The sequence below is a fragment of the Varanus komodoensis genome, unplaced genomic scaffold, assembly GCF_004798865.1.
Source record: "Varanus komodoensis strain SLA01 unplaced genomic scaffold, ASM479886v1 scaffold1, whole genome shotgun sequence".
Classification (NCBI taxonomy): Eukaryota; Metazoa; Chordata; class Lepidosauria; order Squamata; family Varanidae; genus Varanus; species Varanus komodoensis.
Genome location: NW_025335268.1, coordinates 104,481,910 through 104,509,834, shown reverse-complemented (window position 1 = coordinate 104,509,834; position 27,925 = coordinate 104,481,910). Strand labels below are relative to the sequence as shown.

General features: G+C 41.7%; 1 protein-coding gene across 1 annotated transcript in view; it reads right to left on the bottom strand.

Annotated features, from left to right (window-relative positions):
- The window catches only part of VWA2 (von Willebrand factor A domain containing 2), a 34,505-nt gene extending 22,258 nt beyond the window's left edge, over nt 1-12,247 (bottom strand). Inside the window, exons 1-5 of the mRNA XM_044439340.1 lie at nt 12,129-12,247; nt 11,603-11,664; nt 10,897-10,971; nt 6,611-6,744; nt 4,200-4,309 (exon numbers count right to left, since the gene is read on the bottom strand). Of these exons, the coding sequence (XP_044295275.1) occupies nt 4,200-4,309; nt 6,611-6,744; nt 10,897-10,971; nt 11,603-11,654 (371 nt within the window). The 5' untranslated portion in view covers nt 11,655-11,664; nt 12,129-12,247. The remainder of the gene's footprint in view (nt 1-4,199; nt 4,310-6,610; nt 6,745-10,896; nt 10,972-11,602; nt 11,665-12,128) is intronic.
- Between the last annotated feature and the right edge of the window lie 15,678 nt (nt 12,248-27,925).

The following is a 27,925-nucleotide window of genomic DNA, read 5'->3' as shown; positions in this document are numbered from 1 at the left end:
TGTCTTTTAAGATTTTGAATAGCTCAGCTGGAATACTGTCACCTCCACTAGCTTTGTTGTTGCTCAGACTTCCTAAGGCCCATTTGACTTCACATTCTAGGATGTCTGGTTCAAGGTCAGTGACCACTGCATCGTGGTTATCAGGGAAGTTAAGCTCTTTCTTGTATAGTTCTTCTGTGTAATCTTGCCACCTCTTCTTAATCTCTTCTGCCTCTGTCAGGTCCCTGCCATTTTGGTCCTTTATCATGCCCATCTTTGCATGAAACGTTCCCTTCATATCTCCAATTTTCTTGAAGAGATCTCTGGTCCTCCCTATTCTATTGTTTTCTTCTATTTCTTTGCACTGTTCATTTAAGAAGGCATTCTGATCTCTTCTAGCTATTCTTTGGAATTCTGCATTCAATTGTTTGTATCTTCCCTTCTTTCCTCAGCTATTTGTAAAGCTTCCTCAGCCATTTTGCTTTCTTGCATTTCTTTTTCTTTGGGATGGTTTTAGTTGCTGCCTCTTGTACAATGTTGCGAACCTCCATCCATAGTTCTTCAGGCACTCTGTCTATCAGATCTAATTCCTTAAATCTATTTGTCACCTCTACTGCATATTCATCAGGAATATGATTCAGGTCATACCTGAATGGCCTAGTGCTTTCCCTGACTTTCTTCAATTTAAACCTAAATTTTGCAATGGGAAGCTCAGAATCTGAGCCACAGTCAGCTCCTGGTCTAGTTTTACTGACTGTATAGAGCTTCTCCATCTTTGGCTGCAGTTCACTGATTTCTAAGATGTCAATGTTCAGTCTTGTCATCTCTTGTTTGACCACATCCAGCTTGCCTTGATTCATGGATCTTACATTCCAGGTTCCTGTGGAGTATAGATCTTTGCAGCATTGGACTTTCCTTTCACCTCCAGATACATCTGCAACTGAGCGTCCTCTCGGCTTTGACCCAGTCACTTCATTCTTTCTGGCGCTACTAGTACTAGCCCTCCGCTCTTCCCCAGTAGCATATTGGACACCTTCCGACCTGAAGGGCTCATCTTCCGGTGTCATATCTTTTTGCCTTTTGGTACTGTCCATGGGGTTTTCATGGCAAAGATACTGGACTGGGTTGCCATTTTCTTCTCCAGTGGATCACGTTTTGTCAGAGCTCTCTGCTATGACCTGTCTGTCTTGGGTGGCCCTGCACGGCATAGCTCATAGCTTCATTGAGCTATGCAAGCCCCTTCGCCACAACAAGACAGTGATCCATGAAGAGGGTAAAGGTACCTAGATTTTATTAATTGACCATTGGGTCTATGAGCAAAATATATTGGCTATGATGCTGTTTGTTTTGTTCTGCTTTTTGCTGTGGGTAAATGTGCCTAACCTACAAGGCGCGTTAGCTTGCAGGAAGCATGACAACAGACTGAGAATGTTAATATGGTAAGGCTCTGTTGTTTCATTCACATGAGCACACAAAGACATCCATACATGTGGGCATGAATAAGGAAAAATATTAGGATCTTTGTTGGAGGTGTAGTACAACACAAGGCAGATTATGCACAGTGTTAGAATTCAGTGGGGACATTAGCTCAAGAATATCAACACAGTTCTTTGGGAGAATGGGCATCAGCATGGCAACTAAGGTTCAGTGTAAGCAAGTGTGAGGTAAAGCTTGTTAAGGCAACACTGTCCTCCTCAACTTGCTGAAGATGTTACTGTAGGTTTCAACCACATGGACACATTTAAATTAATGACAATTAATGTATTCAATAATAATAGTCATCGTTGTCGTCATCATCATCCTGAATAGCACACCCTTAGGATACTCTTAGCATGCATGCCATTATTTAAGTTTCATGGTCTTGGCACTCTGGTTTTGATGGCTGGCTGGCCAGACACACACCCTTTTAGGTGCACAACTGAAATTTCCAGGGTGATGGAAAAGCAAGCACAATTCTGCATCAAATTATATTCTGATTCAGGCTGAATGTGAGAAGATGGCTCAAATGATCTTTATCCCCAGCCTGTTTGTTTAGTTCTTCTAAGTTGGATCCACATCATACCCAACTGCCCCCAAACACTTGCAGATGACATGCGGCAGAGATTCCAGAACAATCATCCTTTTGTGTTATATTTGACAGCACAGCAAAGGAAATGGCTTATTTCCAGTCACCATTCTGAGCAATTTTGTAATAAAAGCTCCGCTATCTCCATCTGTTTTCTAAGCCCGTTCTGGGAGTTCTTAAGGGAGGCTATTTCCAGCTATCATCTCACAGCATGGCTTTTATTTCAAGTCAAAATAATTAGGGCAAAACCAGAATTGCAAAGTAAAATCCTCTTCAAACCACAGCATTCTGTCCTACTGGCACAGGTTTATACGCTTGCTTCTGGGCCATGTTTAGTCACTTTAAAAAAACAACCACAAAAAACCATATTGTCATTTCTTTATTCCTGGCATATTTGGTACTTGATCAGAGTCATGCTTTGTGGGGGCTACTTTAATGTACATGCTTCTTTTTGTCCCAGCCTGTAATTCTCAGCGCTCTAAACTTCTGCCAGCACCAGCTTTGATCTTTCTAAAATTTCTCTGCTACTCCTCACTTCCAGTGTGCTCTCTTTCAAGTCACATCAGGAATGCATCAACAATATTGCAGTAGCAGTCATATCATCCCTGACCATCTGCATTTTGTCATTGCTCGTTCTTTCCGCCTTCAATGGCTTACAACTTTGTTTTTGAACGATGCATTTTCTAATATTATCTTACTAGTGCACAGACCTGGTTTTCCATGAGTGAGAACAGCCCTTAGTTTGATACAGCAAAGCCCTTAAGCCTTTACGCAGCTGCCTGGTTTGGAAATGCTGTGCCCATCCTGTGTAAGTGAAACCATGCCTATTGGCACCCTAGGCCACATGTTGCCCTCTAGGCTCCCGGCCTAGAGGTTAATCTACTCCATTTCCCGGAAAACAGCTATCCAATAAGCAAGCAGGGGGACTTCTAACTCTGTCTCTTGACCTTCTAATCCAGCTGGCTTCAAACTAGATAGACTGCAAAGCTGTTGAAGATGTTACTGCAGGCTTCAAAACATCAACATTCATCAATGCATGTAAAAAAAACAAACAAACAATCCCATGGTGTACAACCCTAGGTTCCCATAGAAAGCCTGCCACATTTCATTTTTCTACTTTTCATGGTCTTGGCACTATGATGTTGATGGACAGAACAGTCATTCCTTGTTCTTGTTGTTATAAATGTTGTAGACTCTGAGCTATAAGCACTGCTTGTAGAATGAGGGGACAGAATGCCTTCCAGTCTGGGTACTCCTGCAGGGGTGGGGATAACAACGGTCTGGAGCTATTGGCTGATCCTGGGTGATTTGCAGGACATTGGCCAGGGTTTCTGATTCCCAACAAAAGAACTCACTCCCTGCTCATTCATATTGCTGAAGCAAAGAAAGCTCTGGAAGGCTTTTTGTGTGGAACGACTGTGAGCTGTGTTCATGTCTGGTACTCAAAACGAATTCCTAGATTCAAATTCTCCAATCCCAAGTGTTAGGCCTTTGCAGCAGGTTCCAGTGGTTGGATCTTGCAGTTCTAGTGAAAAACAAAATACATCCTGCTAGCCTGAAGTCATCCCACCTCTACGCTAGCAGATCCATGGACTTTATTTGAGCAAGCTTAGAGTGCTCTTTCTACTCCCTAAGATATCATTAACATGCACATAATATGCACATGGTTACACACAACTTCTTGTGAGCTGTTGTTCACTTGCCACTACAAGACAGTCTCCTTGTGTTGTTGGCACCAACAAAATATACCAGTGCAGATCTATTCTTGTTATGGGGTAATACCTAAAGATAGATATGGATGCAATATGTGCGCAAATTTAGTCTTGTTGACATATCCTATGTCATTAATTTAAAATAGAATCATGATTAGAATAAGGCAACACTTAGCATTGTCTTGGATAATCATACTTTGTTAATTTTGTATTCACACAATGTGCGTGTCCACAAATCAGGGGATAGTTAGTTCCCCAGCTGAAAAAAGAGGATATTTATGAGTTATTGCAGATGGCTGACATGAGACTGTAAAAATGCAAATATACTTTGATAAGAATTTCCTGTCACTTCATTAGCAAGAGAAGAAATGAATACCATAGGGACTGGGGTAAGAAAGAATATGAATGAGTATATATATCCTATGCATATATATCCATCTTACTTGAACACAATCTTCTTGAGCTTGCTTTTTATCTCCTGTTTGGTGAAATATGTGTCAAGAGAGAATTCCAGAAAAGGAGTATTGCTGAACTGTATTGCTCCCACTCTGACCTGAAAGGATAAGATAAGGTCTATAAGGGTGATGTAATTTTATGCTGTTCTTACGAGGTCTAGGAAGTAGGAACCCTTAGTGTGTTTCATCAAAGGAAAAGGAAAAATAAGCCAGTTAAATCTTTCATCAGTCAGAATGTCCAGAGTTTCCTATATTTTTCTGCATCACTAAAACAGGCCAGCATTACATAAGTTTCCTGGAGTTTACATGACAAACATAAAAGAGGCTGCAAAAACAGGATTTTATCAGGTCCCTGATGCACTAGATATATTCTGCCTAATTCTGCCTAAAAATACTTTGGTGAAAAACAGTCTTCAAACATCTCTATACAAGTCTCCCATGCACAATCAAGGCCACTGTGAGAATCAACAGGACAAGCAATGCTGTCTCTGATCATACAAATTTATTGTATAGCACATCATATATTTGTAGAAGAGGAGGCAAACAACATCTCATTGTAGCTGTCTAAAAACAGGAGGCAGAGAGAACCTATAGGGTAGCCAGAACAACTGCAGGGGCTTCAGTAGCTTTCTGATAATGCTGTACTCTATTTTATAACCATTTTGTGATGAGTCAAGGCATTATTCCTAAATGGCAAGAGATGCTGTTGATCCCTAATGTCCATGGGGTAGAGTATGCACCATGAGCTTAATTTTAAAGGAAGCTCTCCATGGAATTTATTTAAAACATTTATATGCCGTCATCCACTATTGCGTTTCAGGACAGCTTACAAGATTGAAAGCAATAACCACAAAAACCATCAGTAAAACAATACAATAAAATGACCAAAACCAATACAAATGAACCCAATCAAAACAAAACAAAAGCAACTGTGAATCGCTAAAAATGCTAAGTTTTAAAATAACAATTACATAAAAAGGTTTTAAGCTGGTCCCAAAAAGAATATAGGCTCGGCAACAGGCAAACCTCACTGGGGAGTGTATTCCAAATCTGGGTGCCACTGCAGAGAAGCCCGTTTTAGATGTCCTTTTTACCTCCTTTAGGGAGGGTTCTCAGAGTTGAACCCTCCCAGTCAAGTTCAGAGCTATGGACAGCTCCTTCAAAGTTCAGACTGCAGCCCAGAGAGCACCAAAGACCAAAAGAAAGGAAGTACTTGTGGAAGTTCTAATAGGGTGCAAAAGTTTGGTGATTTATTATTAGGGCCATAGGCTAATTAAAGAAATCTTTGGCTGCATTCCTATACTCACTAGCCTTAAAGCAAATCCCACTAGACTCATTAGGACTCACTTCTGAATAGACATGCCTAACAGTGTACTGTTAGAGTACAATAACTATGCTCCTGGAAGTAAACTCCAATTGAATGAGAGGGAAGCAGACATGGATTAAAGGGTTAGTAAATTAAGAGTTATACTTACCTGGAGGTAAACCTAATTTATCTCAATGGGACTTTCTTCCAAGAATTGCATTATAGCTGTATGAGCTTTGTGCTGCAATTCAATACCATTACTTGGAAGTAACTTGGAGTGAACTCAGTGGACCTTACTTTTGCATAGATCTGTATCACTTGGTGCTATAAACTTGCAGAAATATGTGGCATCATTTTAAAGAACGAAAACATGCTTTTCTGTTTAGATTATTCCCGTGTGCCTTATTTACTATTTTAAATATTTATATAAAGTTTTGAAAAGCCAAAGAGCCTTCTTAAGGCAATTCTTAGAACATAATAAAATCATATACAAGATACAAAGTCAGTATAAAACTCATAAACTCATGAGTTGGTATAAATTCATATCTGAGTTTATACAAGCAATTATAATAGTCAGTAATATTTAAACAAACTTTTCAGCACAAGGCATGCACAGGATTACACCCTTAGTTAATTCATTCATTAACTATAAATACCCAGCTATACTTTGAAATATAGGTGCTGAGGATGGGAAACAGCAGAAGAACAGAACAACAAAACCGGGCGTTGGGGGGCAGTAAAAAGAAAAAAAAGATGCACATAAAATTCTGTGAAAAGAAAAAAAAACATTTTAAGTTGATCAGTTGGTTAGATTGATTTAAAATGTCATCCAATGTTACAGTCTTACTGTACATTAATAAGTAACCACAATATCTCTGTGGTTAAGTGAGCAGGATTTTCTGATTAGGCAGGCTCAAGCCATTAAACTTAAAAAAAAAAAAATCACTGCCTGCTTTTCTTCCCATTCCACTGAACAGCATTATGCTAGTTGTTAGCTGCAACTTTACAGATACACTTAAGTCCCACAGTGTGAATGTCTACCAGTCCCATGTCTACATGTGACCCACTGTATGGCACATACCAGTGTACTTACCTTTTCCGGGCTGATGTCCAAGGCGTCACAGAGTTTGATTGTGAAATATTTTGACCTTTCAAAATTTCCTTTGCCAATGCTGTAAGATCCATCTAACAGGAACAAGATATCAACTGGAGCAGAACAGTTCATCACTGGAAGAAGACAAGGGCATGGAAGTAATAGTAAGAAGCCACATTGCTCCATGTGGCGAGGAGGAGCGGTGGAGTACAGAATGAAGCAAGCATGCTGAAAACAAAGACTAATATTGGTAGCTGTTTATGGAAAAATAGGAAATAAAAGTCCAGAGAGGAATACAAAAAGTCCTATCTCCATGTATTAAAGAAAAGAACATTCTGTTCATTAAACGTTCTCCCTCTCTCATTGTTCTTAGATGCTAATATTCCCGGAATTTTACTATGGGAGGAGATGTTGAAAATTATCATCTTTCCATGTTGGTACAAATAAGGCTCTAAGCAGCTACTGAATATGACCCTAATATAGTTAGGGTCCATATAACCCTAAGGACGGAGTGCAGAAGCAAGATCTGAGGGCCAAATTTGTTCCAAGAAGCTTGCCCAGATGGTCATGCCACCTTCACTTGGTCCAGCTCCCTCTCCTCCAACATCTGATCCTTTTGAGGTTTCCATGGGGATGGGGCCCATTCCTCCCATAAAAGAGCCATCAAAGGCTGCACAATTAGATTCAGAGTCAGGTAGAGAGAAGGGGCCAGGATCTTTAACTGAAATGCCAAGGCCACTGGAGCCAGCTATATGCCACGCCAGGAAATCTCTGAGAATTTGACCATTTCAAAGTCTGTGAGCAAGTCTGGTGAGCATAGCAAAGAGGAGGAGGCTGGGTCTAACATCATAGATATGGTGTCAGAGAAAAAGGGCAGACTGGCTAAGAACTGTTGGATGCTCTAAGCCCTGAAACAGGACGATCCACCTGGAAAGCGTAGTTTGCTCTGCTCATTTTAGCAAGAAGGACAGGTATTCAGTTTGGAATCAACATCTTAGCATTTAGTTCCATTTCTCTAATAGACAGTATTCTAACTTTCCTTGTCTCTTTACTTATTGACTTCTGAAGTATTCTTCATGCGTACCTGAATGCTAGTCTAGATGGTTAGAAAACCTTGTTCTGGTCTGCTTGGAAGGGGCAGGAGGCAGCAGGACAGATCCCTGCTTGAGGATGGTTTCCTTCCCCATTCTAGCAGTCAGTCATGTTCATCCTAAAGTTTTAGCTGTGCTGTCATTACATGTTCTCAGTTAATATGCAACTTATGGTGACCCTATGAATGAATGCTCTCTCAAATGCCCTGTCCTTGGCAGCCCTGCTCAGCTCTTGCAAATTCAAGGCTGGGGCTTCCTTTATTGAATGACGTCATCTCAGATTTGGTCCTTCTTCCTCTGCCTCTTGTATAGAAATACAAACCTCAGGAAAACAGTGGGTTAAACCCCTCACATAGAGAAGTTCCTAAATCACCACCCTGAAGCTTCTTATATACATCTCCTAAGTAGAGATGTTATTATCTGCTTATGTTTTCTTTCTAGCTTTTAATTGCTAATACTTGTTTGTTTTTATGTTTGCTTTTCCCCACTTAAGAACAACTCCAGTGAACGGAAAGGCAGGACATTAATCTAACAATTTGTTCTAACCTATTCTAATTTAATCTAATTCATTCTATTGTTTAAGAACACTATATATGGCTTAAAGTAATTTTCTGAAGTGTTGTACTATTAAAAATTACAAACACAATGTAAAAACAATAAAATACGCTATTCAAGATATATATATCTTCAAAAATAGTTAGCAATACACTCACTCAACAAAAATTAACCTGTAAAACCCCAGAAAAACTGGATTTATTTGTTCCATTACAAACCATATATTTCATATAGCCTGAAGTGCCTGATCCTGCCTAATGTGGGAAGCTAAGCAGGTTCTGGCCTGGTTGAAATCTGGATGGGTGACTTAATGTTGGGAATCGACCAGATAGTTTTGGCTACGGGTGGTATACAAATGTAATTGATGTTGTTGTTGTTGATGATGATAGCCAGAACCTCCTCATACTCCTTCCCAATAGCTTGTAAGCAAAAATAAAAATGCTGGGATCCAGAATATTCCAAGTCTCTTGTAGTATGGTGCTTTAGACTGAGTGGACCAAGAATGGATGCCTGAGAAAGTTGTGCACATTATCCTGCTCCTTTATCAGGAAGTAGCTAGTCCAAACGAAAGAATCTTCAGGAAGTGACCTAAGGGGAAACCAGTATACTCTAGAGGTCAGTCTGCAGGGCTCATTCTCCCAAGAGTCCAGGTCCAGGTCAATGACACCATCCAGTCTAGAAGATCAAGGCAAAACACTGACTGAAATACCATTGTCTGAAGTAAAGAACGAAGTCCAGCTGGGCTAATTTATAGCTGGCTATAAATCAGCACAGCTGCTTAATTAGGTCATTAGGTTGCTTTTAAGGGAGGTCCCATGCTCTGTTTTATGTTTGAACTTCTGATGCTCACACTTGGTCCTCTGCCCTTCCAAGGTGAATTGTCTCCAACTCTGTATCTTGCCTCTGGGGAAGCCTAGGAAGGCCCAGGCTGTTCTTCCAAAGGAAGGCTGTCAAGTGCTGCATCAGCCTCCCTGCCTGGCTGGGGCCCACACGCTGGTTCTCTCCCTCAGATGGATCCTCATCCAGGTAGGCATGATGCATGCAGAGCTGCCCTAATAGGTGTTCCTTGTGAGCTGGAATGCCAATCACCTAGGATTCTATTTAGGAATTAGTCTGTACGTATTGGTTTCCCTATCCAGAGGCACACATCCACTGTGTAGATGGTGGGAGACACTGCATAGCCTTGGGGGAAGGGGCAGCATAAATAGGGCTATAGGAAATTTGCCACTAGCAAAAGATGTAGACCAGTTTTCTCCAGTTTGCTACCCTCTATGAGTTACGTTTTTAATAGGCAGAATGACTCATTTAAACTTTTATACAGCACACATGTTGTTGTGTATCCCACCTTTCTTAACCATTTGTTACCCATTCAAATTTTTTTGCAGTGTGTTCAACAGAAAATGAACAAATGCAACGGTTGCAGCGCTCAGAAAACTTTAAGTAGCTTGTACAGATGGGAACAAAAAAGTGCATTTTTAAAACAATGCACATATACAAAGGGTTTCTATACCTCAGTTTTCTCCCCCTCCTTTGCCTACTCCTCCAGAACAGCACATTATAATTCCTCTTGGCGTGGATTTCTGTCTAGTTAGTAGGATTTAAAGAGAGGCATTTCTCTCCTAATAACAGATTAAAAGAGATTGAACTTTGAAAGCATTCCACTGAAAGCCCTCGTGTTCAGTTATACAGTAACCTTGCTCATTTCTGTCCATTGATAGTCCATCCCATTCCTAATTCAGCTGCAGCTGGAGTACTGACATGTTTCAGTAATAATGGATATTACTACATTGGAAAATCCAGATGTGAGATTATTAACTCTATAGAAGAAGCCACAGCCTGAATTTACAAATGCTGAGCAGGGCTGTCAGGACAGGGCCTTTGGAGGGCCTTCATTAATATGGTCATCATAAGTCAGAGATGACTTGACAGCACATGTCTGTGAGACTGTAGAGCCAAAGAAGTCAAGGAATCCAGTTCATATGCTGCAGTGAAGAGAGAAACGTCAGAAGAAATATGGTTGAGGGGGCTAACACAAGATCCCCATCTTCACACACATCGACCTGTAATCTGGTCTTCTTGGCAGGTTTCTTTGAAATCTGCCCAAGGCATGAACCTCTCTGTATTGAACTTTGATTCTAGAATCCAAGCTAGAAACCGGGTAGCCTGCCCCACAGAAATGAGGAAGAGAATATTGTGGACCAGCCACAGGATGCAACTGAGGGTGGATGTTCTACAGAGCTCATTTTTCTTCTTTTATAGGAAATGCGTAATTCAATCTCTGTTCTGAACCACCCACCCAGAGCCACTCTCGAGACCAAACTCTGACTTTGTGATGATGTACACATGCCCATTCTGCAGCAAGACAAATCCACAGACTTCATAATACATGCAACATGCTTGGTATAACAATGTCTCAGCCATAAATATGGAACGAGCTTGGTGTACTGACATCTCATTCATGAGGAGACACCTGAATCCTTGCCATACACATAAGAGTGACCATGAGTTTTGGAAGACACTTAGAACCATATTGATAGAATCTATATACGTATAGCATCCAATGTAGGAGATTTAAGAGGTGGCAAAGGGGGAGTGGTAACTGAGAATCTGCAGGGAATCTGAAGAAATGAAAAGACTTACAATGGGCAGCAGCTGTAATTTTCTCAGTGGTTTCCTGATTGACATGCAGTTCTTGTATGCCCCATGATGCTAAGGCTGTAGGATCAAATTGTTATCATCTTAGTTATCACCAAATTGTTCATTTTCTTCTAAAAGAATCTCTTCAAAACATTACTTTCAGGTGACTATCAAAAAACACCAATTCACCCTGAGGAAGAGCCTACTTCAGGATACAAGAGACTTTTTAAAAGTAGTACTACAGCCCCCAGGAGAGTCCATAAAGAATAAGGGAAGTAAATAAAGGGAGCCAGAAAACAGAGAGCTAGAAAGGGACTTAAGGAAGAAGTAGAAACTGATGAATAAAGAAGTTAATGCAATTCACAGCTGAAAGATATTCCTTGTTAGACAATCTTCAAGTGCAGGGTAGCATGCTACAATGTCTGTTGAGTGGTGCTCATGGTAGGGTTCCGACTAGAAGTTGCTTGGACCAGTCAAATACTTCCCCCATTCCCAGCTGATCCACTGTCCTAATCCCCAGCTTGGTTGAGCATCAACAAGAATCTTATTTATCATGACCTATATAATACAGTAAATGACTCGGTCACACATCTGTAAAAAATGCCTATATTCAGATTTGTGCTCATGTGGACTGAGGCCTTATTTCTTGTCCTACAAACCTCACAAGAATTCCACTCACTGCTTGTGAAATGCTTAAATAAAACTTTACCTTGGGAAAACAGGAAAATGCTAATTGAATCAAATAACAGCATGAGGTTCATGATGACAGAACTGGAAGGGAAAAGAAAAACATTAGTCATTGTCCTCAAAAACTGAAGAATGTGTTCATTAATATTGATTTGGTTAACTGTAAATGTAATTTCACACATGACTCTGTTTACAGTTCTTTCTTATAAATCTGAGAGGAAAGCTAACAGTAACAGCTTGAGGATCTTGTTCACAAGGTGATGTGGACATTGTTGACAAAGTTATTCAGTTTTATACTGCTCATATTATGATTGTCGTAGTGACTATACTGAATTTTTCTTTGCTCCCCTATCTCAATCTCAATTCCATTACTGTTCCCTAGCCAAGCAATTGATTCCAAAACAATCATGCATCTTTTCCCCTCCCTCAACTCATCTTCTGGGCAGTGCATCCTAACCCCACCCCCCGCAATACATGCACACACACAAATTTGGAAATTTCAGACAAACTTGCAATGAATTGTATCATTGAAAAGTGAGGGCAGATACCCTGGTCCAGCAAAGTAGATCAAGATATTTGGAAAAAGGTCTCCATTACAGTCCTCCAACCACAGAAAAGAATATATGCACCAATGGTAAATATATATGTTTCTCTCTCTCTCTCTCTCTCACTCTCTCTCTCTCTCTCTCTCTGTGTGTGTGTGTGTGTGTGTTTGCTTTTAAGGTCAGGACTGTCAAAGAAAATAATACTGCTCTGTATGCTACACTGTACATTTGGCAGAGCCTTTCTTATTGTAGGTCACACATCACTACCTTTTATATTAATGAGCTACTTATAAAACTCTTTATACTGCTCTAAATAGCAGTGACATTTTGGATAAACATAGATCCAGCTTCTATCTAGCTGGCTAGTGCCCAAGTTTACTCTAGCAAAAACTTTCCATTTAGCTTGCACATGGAAACTGTGGTCTCGTGACCTATGCATCGGGCAACCTTGTCTCCTCAGTTAATCTTGATCTATCCATTTTGGGAGATATGCACTATTCCATATTCATCACTGATGTAGAAAACTTCATTTGCCAGTTCTCAGGTGTAGCCCCTTGCAGCAAGCTTTAGGCAATAGGTATACTAATGTTTATGGACTGGTATCACTTGCTAAAATTGGACCAGTTCTTTAAAAATGGTTGCAAAAATATAACCAAAATGATTAAAGAAAAAAGGATAAAATACACTAGAAAATTACAAATTTTTGGATTTGAAAAGGTCCATAAAGATAATTGCATATATATTATAGCCTTTATGTGTTAGCATATGAAGAACATAGTAACATTACTGAAAATAATTATACACTCAGAACATCAGTTTTCACTTAATTAAGGAAAATCTAAGTTCTATAAGCCCTTCCGAAATAGATAACAATTAAACACTCCATTGATTGGGCAAAATGGAGTACTCTAGTTCATCATTCCATTCTTGACTGAGACCATGTGTATTATATCTATTCAGCAATAATAGCTGTTTATACCCATGAACTATAGGGTGATGTAACTGCACAGCCTCAACTTCCAATAACAGCCAGTTCTGAAGCTGTAAAAGAAGCAGGATCAGTTTTCTGTATGATGTAGGTCTGTCCATGTAGGCAAAGTGACCTGGCTCATGAAGTACCCCTTAGACAGAAGGCCAACTGAGAACTCAGTAAAGGAGCTCAGTTATTTTGAGCATCTTGCAGAAAGGCTGGGATGCAGAATAAAAAGGAAGTATTTTCCCCAGTAGGACATTTTGGCAGGACAATCTCAGAGTTATAAGAATGGAACAAGCTGCTACAGTACTATATGAAAGTCAAGGATTGCTGGAAATTGGCCTTTAAACTTGTTTCAGAAGCCATTGGGAAGTCCTTGAACCTCATTCACTTATACCATGAATGAGCCCAGATGCTTGTTCTTTGCATTTATGGGCCAGTTGTTAGAAGAGTGCTCAATCTACCTCTCCAGCAGCCCACCCAGTAACAGAGTTTCCAGATTCCAGGCACAGCTTCAACTTCCACCATCCCTTACTTTAAAAGCTGAACACCAGACAATCACCTTATGACTGGATACCTAGTCTATTATGAGTAAGCTAGTTAATGTAACATAGGAAGCTGCATCATACTGAGTCAGACCATCTTGCCCAGTACTGTTGACACTGACTGGCAGCGGGTCTCCAGTGTTTCCAGCAGGATTCCTTCCTTGCCCTACAAAGAAAAGCTGGGCTTGAACCTGGGACCACCTGCATGCTGAGCATGTGCTCTACCATTAGGGATCTGTGAGGAATCCATTTGGGGATGGGATCATGTCGGATTCCCTGGGCTCAGCCCCCTGGACTCTGGTCTCAGTGCTCATGGCCAGGAGTCCAAGTTCCTAGCGAGCATGCTCAGCGTTTGCACAACAGTTGCCAGGAATTGAGCTGCATAAGTGGCATCCCTCTTCCATGTAATAAGTGGCAGTTTTTGTTCGTTCTGCATGTGACATGGAAGAAGGTTACCTCCATCCTGCAAGCAGCCACAGACTTCCTCTTGTCTCAGCTCGCTTTCTCAGACAGGGATGAACACAATGGAAAGTCTGCACAGAGTCTGGAGGGATAAATTCCACAGAGCTTTGTTGCAGCGCTATCTGCCACTGCATTATGGTTTCAATCCACGACTTAAAGCCCTGTCAGCCAGGTCACTTGGTGTCTAGCGGAACTAAGGACTTCTGCAATAGCTTTAATTTCCTCTTTCTTCACTCTGCTTTCTACTACATACACAGATTGTTTTGCCCACTTTCCAGGGAAAAACATAAATTGAAGTAACATTTATTTCGCAACCACTTGTATCAATAACATACTTGTATCAAAAGCATACCGCCTTTATACAAAACATTTCTACTACTGTGTACAGTTCTGGCTACTACACCTAAAAATGTATTGTAGAGTTGAAAAAGGTGCAGAAGAGAGCAACAAAAATGATCTAAGGCTGGAGCAGATCTCTTACAAGGAAACCTGGGATAGCGCATCTCATAAAAAAGGCAAGTATGGGGAAAATGACTGAAGTATACAAAATTATGCATAGTGTGGAGAAAGCAGCTAGGAGGCCATCTCTTTCCTAGTATTACATGTCAGAGTTATCCCATGAACCTGTAAGTTGGGAGAAGCACATAGTTGTATTGTGGAATTTGTTATTACAGGATGATGTAATGATGGTCACAAATATGGGTGCCTTTAAAAGGATATTAGGCAAATTTATGGGGAATGTGGTCACTCATTATGACAGCTGCATACTTCCTCCAATATTAGAGCCAGAACACCTTTGCAAAACAGCTTCTGGGACACACAACTGGGAGGGCACTTTTCCACCCATCTCCTACTTGTGGTTTCCTGCAGGCATCTATTTTGGCCACGGAAGGAGTAAAATGCTAACCTAAATCGTTTCTTCTCTCTATATCTCCTGTAAAATCTCCTGCAAGAAATTACGTAATCCTCAACTTCCTTTGTGGTTTATCCTTACAACAACAACACTATTACAGTTAAGTTAGGCTCAGAGCCCATGACTGGTGCAGTCACCCACTGAACTTCATGACCAAGTAGAAAGTGGAACCCAGATCTCCTGTCACTTCCTAGTACTCTAACCACTGCATCCTACTCTCACCACTTTACACTGATTACAAATTTACAAATTTCCAGAAATATTTCAGCAAGCCCCACTTGCTATTGGATTTTACGGGTGAGAAACAGAATCCACCATGATGATAATGTACAATATTTGGGGAGATAAAGATGCTTTCATCACAATCCTATCTTAGCTGTAAATCTTGGGTTTCTCTAAGGAAATTATTTCACCCAGCTGCCCTGTTTTATTCTTTCGGGGGGAATAGTGAACACAAAGTACAATGTATGGATTCATTAGCAAACTATCAGTCAAGGCTTATATATTCTTAGATCAGTAACACAAAAGGGTTTTGAATATCAGAGTTGCAAGTGCGACTTTGTCTGGATGAAGGTTTAAAAGGGATCAAAAGTTCACTTACACACATAAAGCCAAACCAGACAAGCCAGGAAAGTGTTGCCTTAAGCATGTGTTTGCCTCTCATAAGTGAAGGTGGATTCTACATCTTATCGCCCAAAAGGAACCCATAGGGGAAAATGAAATCCAAGCACAAGCCCACCTTAACTAGCTGTTTAAGCAGATTTGCCTCCCGTGCTAGAAATAAGATGAGGAGGGAGAAGCTGTTAAGTGATGCACCTTGGGGATATAAGCAGGGTACTTTCCTTTCTTGCATCGTGCTTTATATATAAGAAACAGACTCAAGCTACCCCACTCTGCTTTAGGTAGGGTGGTGATAATGAAGGTGACCTTATGAAGCCCACCAAACTTTCTAAGCTTTATTGAATACTGGAAGATACTGAATACATTGTAAGATAAAACTCCCAGGCTCTCAGTCTAATAAAAACTATACAAATGGAAGAGGGGGAAAAAGAAAGGAAACATCAGAGCGGCAGTGCCTTCCCTGGCTGATGGATGGGATGAACTAAATTCATCCATACATGCGATTGTTTAATTCCATGTTGAAATTCAGCTTGATTTCAAAGTCCGTAAAGAAACTAGAACTGGTTCATTTAGTTAACATTCTCTGTGGTCTTTCTTTTGTTTATGTTCATGCTTGTTTTAATTTAAATTAAAAAACCCTTTAAACCATCAGCTTTTTAAAAAGAAAGCCCAAAACCTATATGTTTCTATGCAACATTCCTTATGTGTCTGAGTTCAACCTACGTTTGTCAAGAAAGGATGCAATTATGTAAAATCCTGTACAGCATAAATGGGAAACCTGTGGCCTTCTGGATGTTATTGGACTACAACTTCCATCATTCTTTACCATTGTCCATGCTTGCTTGGACTGATGCAAACTGGAGACCAACTGATTCCCCATGCATATTGTGATGGATAATTCTTATATGGATTTGTTCCTTTCTGCTCCTGCTCCTCTGAAGAGTTAAAGTGTACTCAAGACTAGAATGAGATGCTCACATACAAGAACTCTTAAAAGGGTGGGAAGTAGCGAGCAACTCATCTGCAAGTGTCAGCAGGAGATACTGCTTTAATTAACTGCTGCCTCGTTTTTGATGGAAAGGCAATTTATTAAAAAGTTGGTCCATTAGACTTGAACAGTTCTAATTCCTATTTTAAGTAAGCACTTGTAAAGTATGTGGAAACTCATAAAAAGACAGGTTTAAAAAACAAGGATTGGTTACAAAGATCTGGCGAAACAAGAACTACCAGCTTTCACCATCATTTGCAAATGCAGATTTAATTTTACAAAGCCAGTTCAAGTGCTAATTCCTATTTATTAGGACTACTTTGGCTAAAGAGAAAGACTACTTGTTTTAAACCTTCCAGTACAACCAGATGCATCTGCTCTTACAAAATATAAGATCTGAAGGGGCCTGGGAGGCAGGGAGGTTTGTGTTTGCTTTGACTTACAAGTTCTAAACCTCTAGGTAAAAAGATGTTCATTCAGTTCACTCAGAACTACACAAGAGACAATTCTTTGTGGCCGGATGGGCTCCGCTGTATCAAATACTGCTGCAACCCAAACTTGCCTTTGCAGGAATCCATGGTTGACCCCTGAAACATGGGTGTATAGATGTAAGGCTTGTCAGATCTACTTTGTTTTTCACTAGATCCCCAGGATCCACCAAGCAGCACTGGCTGCAAAAGACATGCTCTTAGAATAAAAGGTACCTTTGCATACATGCTGCCTGTGGAAGGACTGAACTGAGTTCAGATCCTTTCACACAAAAAACCACTCTTGCTCATGAGCCAGGGTCCCTCCTTTGTATATTCAAAAGCCACAGGCCTCCTCTTCCTTGCAAGGCATTCTTTCCTGACCAAAAGCACAAGACACCCAGAATGACAGTGTATTGCTACCAGCAATTTAAACATGTTATGACACATAAGGCAACTGTGCAATGTGAGCACCCATCAGCTGTTCTACATTTCCTAACTTTTGACTGTATCACAATGTGAGACCCGGAAGCTTGTAGATTTGCACAATTCTGGTCTGATATTGTGTCTGGAAAAACTCATGAGATCATTTCCAGTGAACAACTTCAATGCACACTCTCACTGAAGCATCTGGCCCTCCATCATCCACCATCATGCTGATGCTGACCATTGCTAAAACTCTGTGTTTAGCACACAGGTGGTCAATTATTTGTGGCTAGTAAATTACTGTGTGCCCAACTTTGAATTGCTACAATTGGCAACTCTACTCTTCAGCACATTCTGCAGCAAATTCAATGTTTGTGTAACCCTAGTTATCCTGTATATATGTGTGGATTTTTTAACTGAGAAAAGTATTGAAAAGAAAATAGAGACATTGACTAACAGAGGAACTGAATATAAATAAAAATACTAGATATCTATTTATTTGATAAAGATGAGACAAAAAAGAGAAAAGGCTAGATTTATGCAAAGGGCAAAGGAATAAATATGTTCTTCCTTTGTCTATTTTACATTGTGGGAAGACAGTCCGTATTTATTTCTCAAAAGCTTTTATATCCTGCTATGCAGCCAAGAGGCTCCCAGCATGGCTCACGATAAAATACCAATTAGATTTTCATCCCACTTTTTTTTCTTTTGCAAGGAAACCAGGATGACGTACATGGTGCTACTCTTCATATTATCCTTACAACAACCCTGTGAGGTGAGCTAGTCCAAGAGTCAGTTACTTCAGGACTAAGTCTAACTTCTAACCACTGTACCACACTGGTTTTTTTCCTGTTGCCCCTCACCTCAGTCCAATTTGTCAAGCTTAGGTGCTTTCCCAGTCCTGCTACCCACAACACATTAAGTGGAAATACTGGCATTAATAGAAGACCTTGCGCAAGTTCCCACTACAGCCATTTCTCCTTTGCAGGAGTATATTTACATCTCATCACATTGGTCTGACTCAGAAAATCAGCTACATTCTGCTCACCTGCTCCAGAAAGCATACCTCTGTGAAGCTCTCAGCAAAGCTTACACAGAGATAAGATCAGGCACTGGCCATATTTATGAAAAAGTATCCATTTTATTTAAGATCTTAGCATACAGGTTGGCCTCCAGGAAGCTGGCATGATTTCTAAGGCATCACAACAGACAAAAGAGATAGCCATTTTCCCGTACTGCTAGGCTGGGTGGAAACAAGACACTGCTCTCAGCTGCTGTTGAGCGTACCAATAAACTCCCTTTTGATTTTTGAACTGCAGGCAACAGCTGCCCTCTTTTGGTAATTGCACTGCAAGATAACACAGAAATTGCCTGAGGTCGTTATAATTCATAAGCACATTCTGTCAAACATAAACAGTTCTTGGGAAAAGTTCCATCTCTGCCCACAAGGAAGAAAGATCCGAAGTCACAGTCAGGCAATGGACCAACTAAATACTACAAAACATAAAGCAAGTTTAACTTCACCAGAATTCTTCTTTAGGATGTAAGCAAAAGGGGAGCCTCAAAAAGGATTCCAGCATCATAAACCAGATCTTTCTCCTTCACTTCCCTTTTTCTACCCAGATTTTTCTCCCGTTCTCCCTCCCTGTCCTGCTTAACACAGAAACAGGAGGAGGATGTTGGGGAGCGCGCAAACGTTCTTACTCTTTTGCAACATTTTAGACAGTGCCAGGGAAAACTACAACCGCTAGTTGCTTTGGGTTGGAGATGGTTACAAGACAAAGCCTTTTACAGAGTGAGCTGAAACGGACGTGTACTCGCCAGTTGAACCCGTGACCGAGAGAGAGAGCAAGCTGACTCCCCATACGCAAAGTTACTAAGCCTACTTCTGGCACTTAGCTCACAACGCACCTTCAGAGGCAGAGCCGCCAGGCACGCCAGCATTTAAAAAAGATACACCTATTCTAAAGCAGCCTCCCCCTACTTGGTTGAGAATGATGGGAGCTGTAGTCCACCACATCTGGCGGGCCCCAGGTCGGGAACGGCTGTTCTAAGGTATCACATTTACTGCAAATGAAAAGGAAACGACGCTGAAACTCAGGCGTGCCTGCACAAGTTGCATCCTCTGGGCTCTGCAGGCGATTTCCCGGATCCCGGGATCTGGTGGAGGGCTGCGCGTCTGCTATTTAGTGGGAAAAAGGCACTCTCTTTTCCCGATGACTTCGTGTATTGCAAGATTCAGTCCTGGCACGCCACACACCTTCTGGGATAAATGAAGTCCTGTGGGCCGTACACACACACGCACGTGCGGTGAACGCTGCAACAGCTCTGCACGCAGCAAAAGGTGTGGCGGTCAGACACGCAGGACGCAAAGCTGCTGAGACTTACTAGAACCAGGGTTTCCAGTTCATCAGAACCGGCTTGCACTGCGGGCACACGCATTCCCTTCCCTCCTCTTCGAGCCCAACTCCCGATGGGCTGCCTTTTCGCCTGAAAGAGACCAAATCGCGAACGAAACGCTTGCGACTTACCAGTAGGTCCGTCCGTCTGACTGCAAACTCTTGCCACGGTAAGAGGGTAGAGACCGATCTGAAACATGTAGTAATTTTTCGAGGAGGAGGAAGGGGAGCCGGACGGGCAAATGATGGCAATGGTTTTCCCCTGGGTACTCCGTTTTTTCCTTTCTAGGGCACAGAGGGCGCCGGAGCACAGGCGGAGCTTGCATTGGTTGGTTGGTTGGTTACCCCAGGATGGGGGCCGTGGGGGGGGGGCACTTTACCGCCTCCAGCGAGGCACGCAGAGAGCTGTTTCCATCCTCCCCGAGGTATTTTCCACCCTTCCGACGGCTGGATGTCCTGCGTTCCTGGACGAGGAGACTGCAGCAAAGAAACCGCGTTTCGGGCTGTCGAACGCGCAGCTCTCGGGCCGTGCAGACTCGTGACAAGATGCGCGCGGCGTGGGGATGCAGGGCGGGCGTGGAGAGGACGCGCCTTGCTCCTCTCGCTCTGAATCTGCCAATCCACCTTGATTACGAGCAACAAGCCTCCTCGAGCTGCAAGGCAGAACTTAGGGAAAGGCGAAAAGTTCCTCTGGAAATAGGAAGGCACTCCGAACAGGAAGGGAGCGGGAAGCTTTCCAGCCCAAAGGTAATGTACCTTTAAGGTGAGGAATGCAGAGCAGGAATGTCAACAGGCAATTACACACCGGGGTCAGAGGGAAGGGCAGAGGAGGCGGTTGTTGTGACAAACCCATCCCTGCGCTCCCCCCTTTCAGCCAGGTTGGCTTGGTCGGGTATTTCTACCAGGCAAAATATTCCTGCACATCTCCTTGTGGACCATCGCCTGCGTTTAAACTGACTCATTTATTGCATGTAGCCTTCTGTCTTTTGTTTCTAGATTCCTCTGGGATATCTGATGCCTTCTCTTCCACACATCCAGTCCAGGTCAGTTCCACACCTTAAAGGTATTTGCTGTAGTTCCAAGTTTTTCCTCTAAGCATTCCTACTCCCCACCCCCATCCCCAAAACTTGAGTATCCCATTTTTTTCCCCCAATGGAAAATAACAATCTGAAAGAAGGAAGAATAAATGAGAACAGTTACCGAAATTAAGAGAAAGGGTGCTTTGGAGGACTTTCATTCATAGGGTTGCCATAGCTCAAAGATGACTTGATGGCACCTAACAGCAGCAACAAAGACAAGTAGGGAGTTAAAAAGGAAGCAAAATGAAAGGGAAATGTCAAAAACCATGTAACGGAGGGCCTGTGAATCCTTTATAATTGTAGCAACTTATTCTTTCACAGGATGATTGTTGGCCTGCAAATTATGTTGAAGGTTCTCTAATATGTTCTAAACCTGACACAGAAGTTCTTTACAAAATAGCAGCGGGGGGGGGGGGGGCAAGGTGGAATCACAAAGCTATCCTTAAGCCACAAATCTGTTGAAATCCTGTAACCCAGGCTGCAATTTGGTGAAGGGCTGTGAAGGAAGACGTCGGGTCAAGGTGAACTATACATGCTGGAAAGAGTAGTTACAGCATTGGTTGTTGTGTGATGAGGGAGACCAGTCTTCACTAAACTATTTTGCCTATTTTTTAAACTGGCTAGGAAAGCACAAGTTCTGTGCTTAGACAAGATGGATGGGGGGAAGGTTATTTGGTTTTCTTTTAAGCCATATGGTCAATCAGTTGTTAATTTCCCTTGTAATCTTCCTACCTAAAATTAGGACTTTCCAGTATTTGATTCCAAATGCCCACAAAGATTTGTGCAGAACATTATAGAAATGGACAGAGATGCCGTCACCACAAAATTGATTATAAATACACTGGTGCTATTCCTGAAGTGTGAGGCAACTGTGGATTGAACTAGGACTGATAATGTTTATGGAATGGTGGAAGTCATTACTCCTAGGAGCTAATGATCTTGTAACCACAGTATAAAAGGAATGCTGGGTGCAGTTGAAAATCCCTGCAGGGGGTAGGATAGTTCCGGATGCTTCAGAATTATCTCATTCCTGTAAATAATCCCACATTTGGGGGAGTAATCGAGGACTTTTGAGTTCTCTAAAAAGAGTTGCAAGACCTGAAGCATCCTATACTCCCAGCATAGTGTTGTGATGAAAATATTCAAAAATGTTGGCATTTGGACTGTGCTTGATAAATTGAGAAGTTGGTTTCATAACACCTTTATGACCTGACCAGATGTGGATGCTAAAAACATTGTCTGGATCAACCGCAACAGCATGAGAGTTTCCCTATTTTTTTCCAGATTGCTGGTAGAGTTGAGGGGATTTGAGAATATTGCTGGGGCAGCAGGAGGAATTATATTGGGATCAGCAAACACTAGAGATTTCTCAATAGGTGCAGATGAATGTTTAGCTGCAAACATGTCGGCAGGTGATGCAACAGCTGGCAGTGGTGGTGCATGGTTGGATAGCATAAACTGGCAATGCAGAGACCTTCGTTTTGAACCAACAGACCTTTTTTTATTCTAGTACAGCTAATTTACCAAAACAAAACCCAGCAGCCATGGTGCAAAATGTGTGCTGGATGCCACTGAACATTCCTGCTGTTAGTTGGACTTGCATCAGCTAGATATGTCTTCATGCCTCTGCCAACACAGGTGAGAAGACTAATTTGTGGATTCTCTCCCAATCCAAAGGAAGGGATCCAAAGAAGACTAAGATTTCAAAAAGCAGCAATGAAGGAACTAGAAAATATCATGAAGTGTAAGTATGTTTCACTGGAAACAAAGGTCAGGTTCATCCATGGTATTGTATACCTGATCCCTATGAATGGGCTTGATTGCTGGACAGTAAAGAAAGCTGACGGGAAGAAAGCTAGTGTGTTCAAAACATAGAGAGCTTTGCAAATACCCTGGGCAAGAAGGTGGCCCACATGGGCAGCCACCCAACACAGGATGAATTCCTCTGGTGCCAGTAAGAAGTTTTTCATGATTATTAATAAAAGTGAGCTTGTAAATACAATTGTCTTTAGTATACCTTTTTAATATGATGAAAAAAATACACTTGACATATAAGACACCCTCCCCCCGTTTTTGCCGCATTTCCAGTTTCAAGGGTTGGCTTATATGCTGGTATATATGGTAACCAGAAAAAACAATGGCACCAGGGAAAGCAGAAGCGGAAGACCAACTATGAGATGGATTGATTCCAGAAAGCCAGAGCCATGAGTTTGCAAGAGCTGAGCAGGGCTGTCAGTCATAGGACACTTTGGGCAGGCATTCATTCATAGATTCACTATAAGCTGGATACAGTGTGATGGCACACAAGACCAGCAGCAGCAATAAACAAAGCAAGAGGACAGATGTAAAGGCATTTTCTGAGGTCACCATCTAACACTGCTTATCCCACCTAGTCCCAGATGGTATATATAGTATGGGCAGTGTGAAAGGAGTACAGTTATATAGCTGCTTCTGTGTTTGTACTATGTGCCTCTATTGTATACTTCCAGATACTTTCAGCACATTCTTTTGAACTGTTCCCAATAATATACAATCAATTTAAGTTTATGAAGATTGAATGGAAAGAGCAACTAGAATATACAGGTGTGACACCTCTGTAAAGCTGAAGTTGGGAGTTTTTGCACTAACATGCATTACTTTACACTTGCTTATATTGAAGTACATTTGCCTTTTTGATGCCCGTTCTCCCAGTTTGAAGAGATTCCTTCGGCGCTCCTCAGAAGACTTCCAGTTTTTGACGGAAGTGTTCTTAATAGCTTCTTGACTTTATGCTTTAACCATTCCTGGATTTTGTGAAATCTTTTCTCACTTGAGGTATTCATACTTTCTATGCATCTACTATAGTGGTTTAGAGTAATTTCCAAGCGCTGCAAAGCAATTAAAATGTCTGCATTCTCCTCTTCAGCTGATTCTTTACCATTCCCTCATTTTTGAGAAGTTTCTTCTTCTGAAGTCAAATGCAACTGTGTTTGACCTCTTTGGCAGTGTTTCAGCTAAATGCAAATTAAATGTGATAGCAGCATGGTCTCTGTTACCTAATTGCTCAACAATATTTGAGCAGCCCCACCCAGGATGAAATCCAGGATTGCCTCCCCTCTGCTTGGCTCCATGACCAACTGCTCCAGGGCACAGTCATTTATGACATTGAGAAATTTAACCTGTCGGGACTGGAACATGCATTTATCCAATGTGTGGGTAGTTGGAGTCCTCCATTATTACGATTGTGGCAGGCATCCCTGATTTAATTTCTCCATCTCAAGATCATCCTGAACATTTTGGTCTGGGGGACAATAGCATGCTCATATGACTAAGTCAATTTTGCAGCCAGCAATTTGCACTTCTATTTCTTCTGTAGAGGACTTTTCCCACTTTAGATGATCAACTCTGCTGGACTCTGTGCCCTCTTTAAAATAGAGGGCAATCCCTCTTTGCAAAGTGTAGGGCTGCACCTATTTGCATCTCTTTTTTGATGAGGAAAAAAAGGACTGCATACCTTTTGACCGAACAAGTCTGCTCAGTCTTGTTCAGATCTTGGGGTTTTGGTGCTGTAGCCTACTCATACAGTGATTTAGAACAGCACATGCCCCAAGTCATGCCTTTGTGGTGGTTTGCTTCAGCACCCGCAATCTGGATGCAATTAGAATGTTCCACTGAGCTCGTCATCCCCTACCAGCCATCTACTGTGAAACACTTCTATATCGCTAGACATGCGTTCTTGTGACCTAGATTCAGTGAGGCTCTGTTATTAGTATTCTCTTCAATGGAGCATCCATTCCAGAGGAACCTGTACAAGTTTGTGTCTTTGAGGATTACCACCTGCAAATAGAAGACTCGTTGGAGATGCTGTAAGTGCTATCTTGATTGGGGCTGCTTTGGAGCATACAATCACCACCACCAATTCCTATATTTAAGCAAGGTGCATGAAGTCATCCATGTTTGTGTCCATGTGCTCTTAACTTATGGCACTAGTCAACATCCTTCTGTTCTCTGCACTGAGTATCAAGTACTGTTCCTGCTTGCAGGATGTGTGGAGCTCTTGAGCAGCTCTTCACCTGGAAGTACTATCAGCTATTTACTAGAGAAAAACAGGCTGAATGAGTTTGTCAAGATAGACCTAGGTGTATCCCTTGTACCCTGAAGTGTGCTACTAGCCCATTTGATGGGAGGGCTCTCTCTATTAGTGACAGTTGCCTGGTAACTATGCAATAGGAAATGTATTGTTGATGGTGGCAGGCAACTTGGCTTCAGTGATACCCACTAAAGAAAAACCTCTGTGATCACCTTCAGTCTCTATAGAGAACTGATGAGTCTGTTTAAATACTTTAAATCAAAGAAGTCTTACAATCACTGTTCTTGTGGGAAATTATGAAACCTAAGCAGATGCTGGAAAAATCCTTAAATTGAGATCTCTTGTGCAGTTTGAGTTTTAGGAAGGCAGTATAAGCCAGGAGAATATGCGATTTCTTCAGACTCTTGGACTGCAGAATTTTTGCATACATACCAAGGAAATGATTAAGAGCTAAATAATATTCTTTTGGACTGAGTGATCCATCTCTTTTCCCAAGGTAACAGCTGTCCAGTTTCCCTGGAGTTCTAGTTCATCTTGGGTCTCAATCTACTTAAGGCAGATGTGGAACCAACAGAAAGGCTGACACTGCTTGGCTATCTTCATTATTCATTCCAGAACAGTTTAGGGCTCCAGTAATTAGTTTATAACGGGGAGCTGAATGAATCAACTTATGTTTTGCTTGTTTTTTTCCTTTTAGAGAGCAGAAAGAATGGCCTTTCTTGATTTTAATGTATTATATTTTAATTTATGTTGTGAGCCGCCCCGAGGCTTCGGCAAATGGGGAGGCATAGAAATGTTTTAAATAAATAAATAATAACAAAAGATGTTCTTGATCACCTTCAGAAATTTGACTACGTGAAGGGGGAAGTGGCCAGATTGGATGTAGACTTCATATCTACCTTCAAGTTTTTATGTAGAACTAGTCTGGAAACTTCAGCCTGTGCTACTACTACAATAGGAGCACTTTTCAATAGAAGCTTTCAAAGATAATTCTTCAGGAAGGTTATAAATATATTATAAATGATAAAAGGTTACACATTCTCCAGGAAGGTATAAAGCTTGCAAGGTGAACCAGAACTTCAACAGATGAAGGATAATTCTATTACCTATAGTTTCTACAGAAGGGTCAATGACAGAATTTGGTTTGCAAAGCTTTAGAAGCTTTGTTTCTTGTGCTCTGGCTTGTTCTGGACTCTTGGGTTCATCATTCAGTTTTAATAGTCTAGAGCTTTTGCTGCAAGGGTTAAAAATTCCAAAAGATAAGGATTAGGACACTCTAGGAGACAGTGTCCCCTTTCCTATATGACGGAAGAGCATCTTCTTTCTTAATGTGGACTGTCAGAAAAGTTTAAATAAGTGCCCTTCAATGGAGTTTGTCAGAAATCATAGGCTGAATGAGATGCTAGGACCTTCTATCTAGCCAGAAGAGAAAAGCAGGTTGCTTACCTGTAACGGATGTTCTTTGAGTGGCCATCTGTGCAGTCACACATATGGGTGCTACGCCTGTGCAGTGCCTTTGGCTGGAAGATTACAAGCTAACAGTTTATTTTGGTGGGAAAGCTCCGCTCCCCCTCCCCCGCAGCCTATAAAGAGCGGAGCGTCCGCCATTTTGTTCAGTCTTTGACGACCGAACGGACGCCTCCATGTGGAAAAAATGATTTCTAAAATGAGTTCTACCGTGAACAGTATAGGTACCAAGAGAACAATGAACAATATCGGTACCAAGAAAATAATGATAACATTCGATACCGACAAAGGTCCACTCACCGACACCGAGCGGGGCCAGCGGGTGGGTTGTGTGACTGCACAGATGGCCACTTGAAGAACATCAGTTACAGGTAAGCAACCTGCTTTTCTTCGTCGTGGCCTCTGTGCATCACACATATGGGTAGATTAACAAGCTTACCATAATGAAGGAGGGGAGGTGTCCTCAACGAAGAACAGATGAAAGAACGGCTCTGCCGAAGGAACAATCCTGTCGAGCACGGATGTCTAAGTGGTAATGCTTGGCGAAAGTGCAAGGATTCACCCAAGTAGCAGCTTTACATACATCGTCAATTGGTATTCCCGATGCGAAGGCAGATGAGGCAGCCACAGCCCTAGCTGAATGGCCTCGAGGAGCTGTGGGTAAGTTGATGTTAGCTAATTGGTAAGACAAAGTGATGGTATGAACTATCCACTTAGAAAGTCTCTGCGGAGTGACAGGGGTACCTTGGTCCCTGGTAGCATATTTAACGAAAAGTCTATGTGAACGTCAAATAGATTCCGTCCTGGATCTGTAGAAGGCTAAACAGCGCCGAACGTCAAGTGAATGTAATGACCTTTCTAACGGAGTAGATGGAGCCGGAAAAAAGGCAGGTAAAATAATATCTTGTCCCATGTGAAAGGGTGTGGACACCTTAGGCAGAAAAGATGGATCGAGCCGCAGGACAACCTTTTCTTTATGAAAATTGAGATAAGGTGGGTCTACACGTAGAGCGCAGAGCTCGCTGGCCCTCCGGGCTGAGGTAACCGCAACTAGGAATGCTGTTTTCCACGATACAAGACGTAAATCGGTTGTTGCCAATGGTTCAAAAGGAGCTCTCGTAAGCGCTTGCAGAACAACAGAGAGACTCCAGGTGGGCATTATTGATGGGTTCAGATTATAAAGTCCCTTCAGAAACCTTTTAATCGTAGGTTGGGAGAAAATGGATGGGCCGTCCACCATACCACAATGATAGGCGATCGCCGCCGTATACACTTTAATCGAAGATGGTTTCAGTCCAGAGTGGTGTAGTTCTAAGAGGAACTGAAGAATTTGAGGTGTCGATGATGTAAATGGAGAGAATGAACGAGAGTCGGCAAAGGTGGAGAAACGC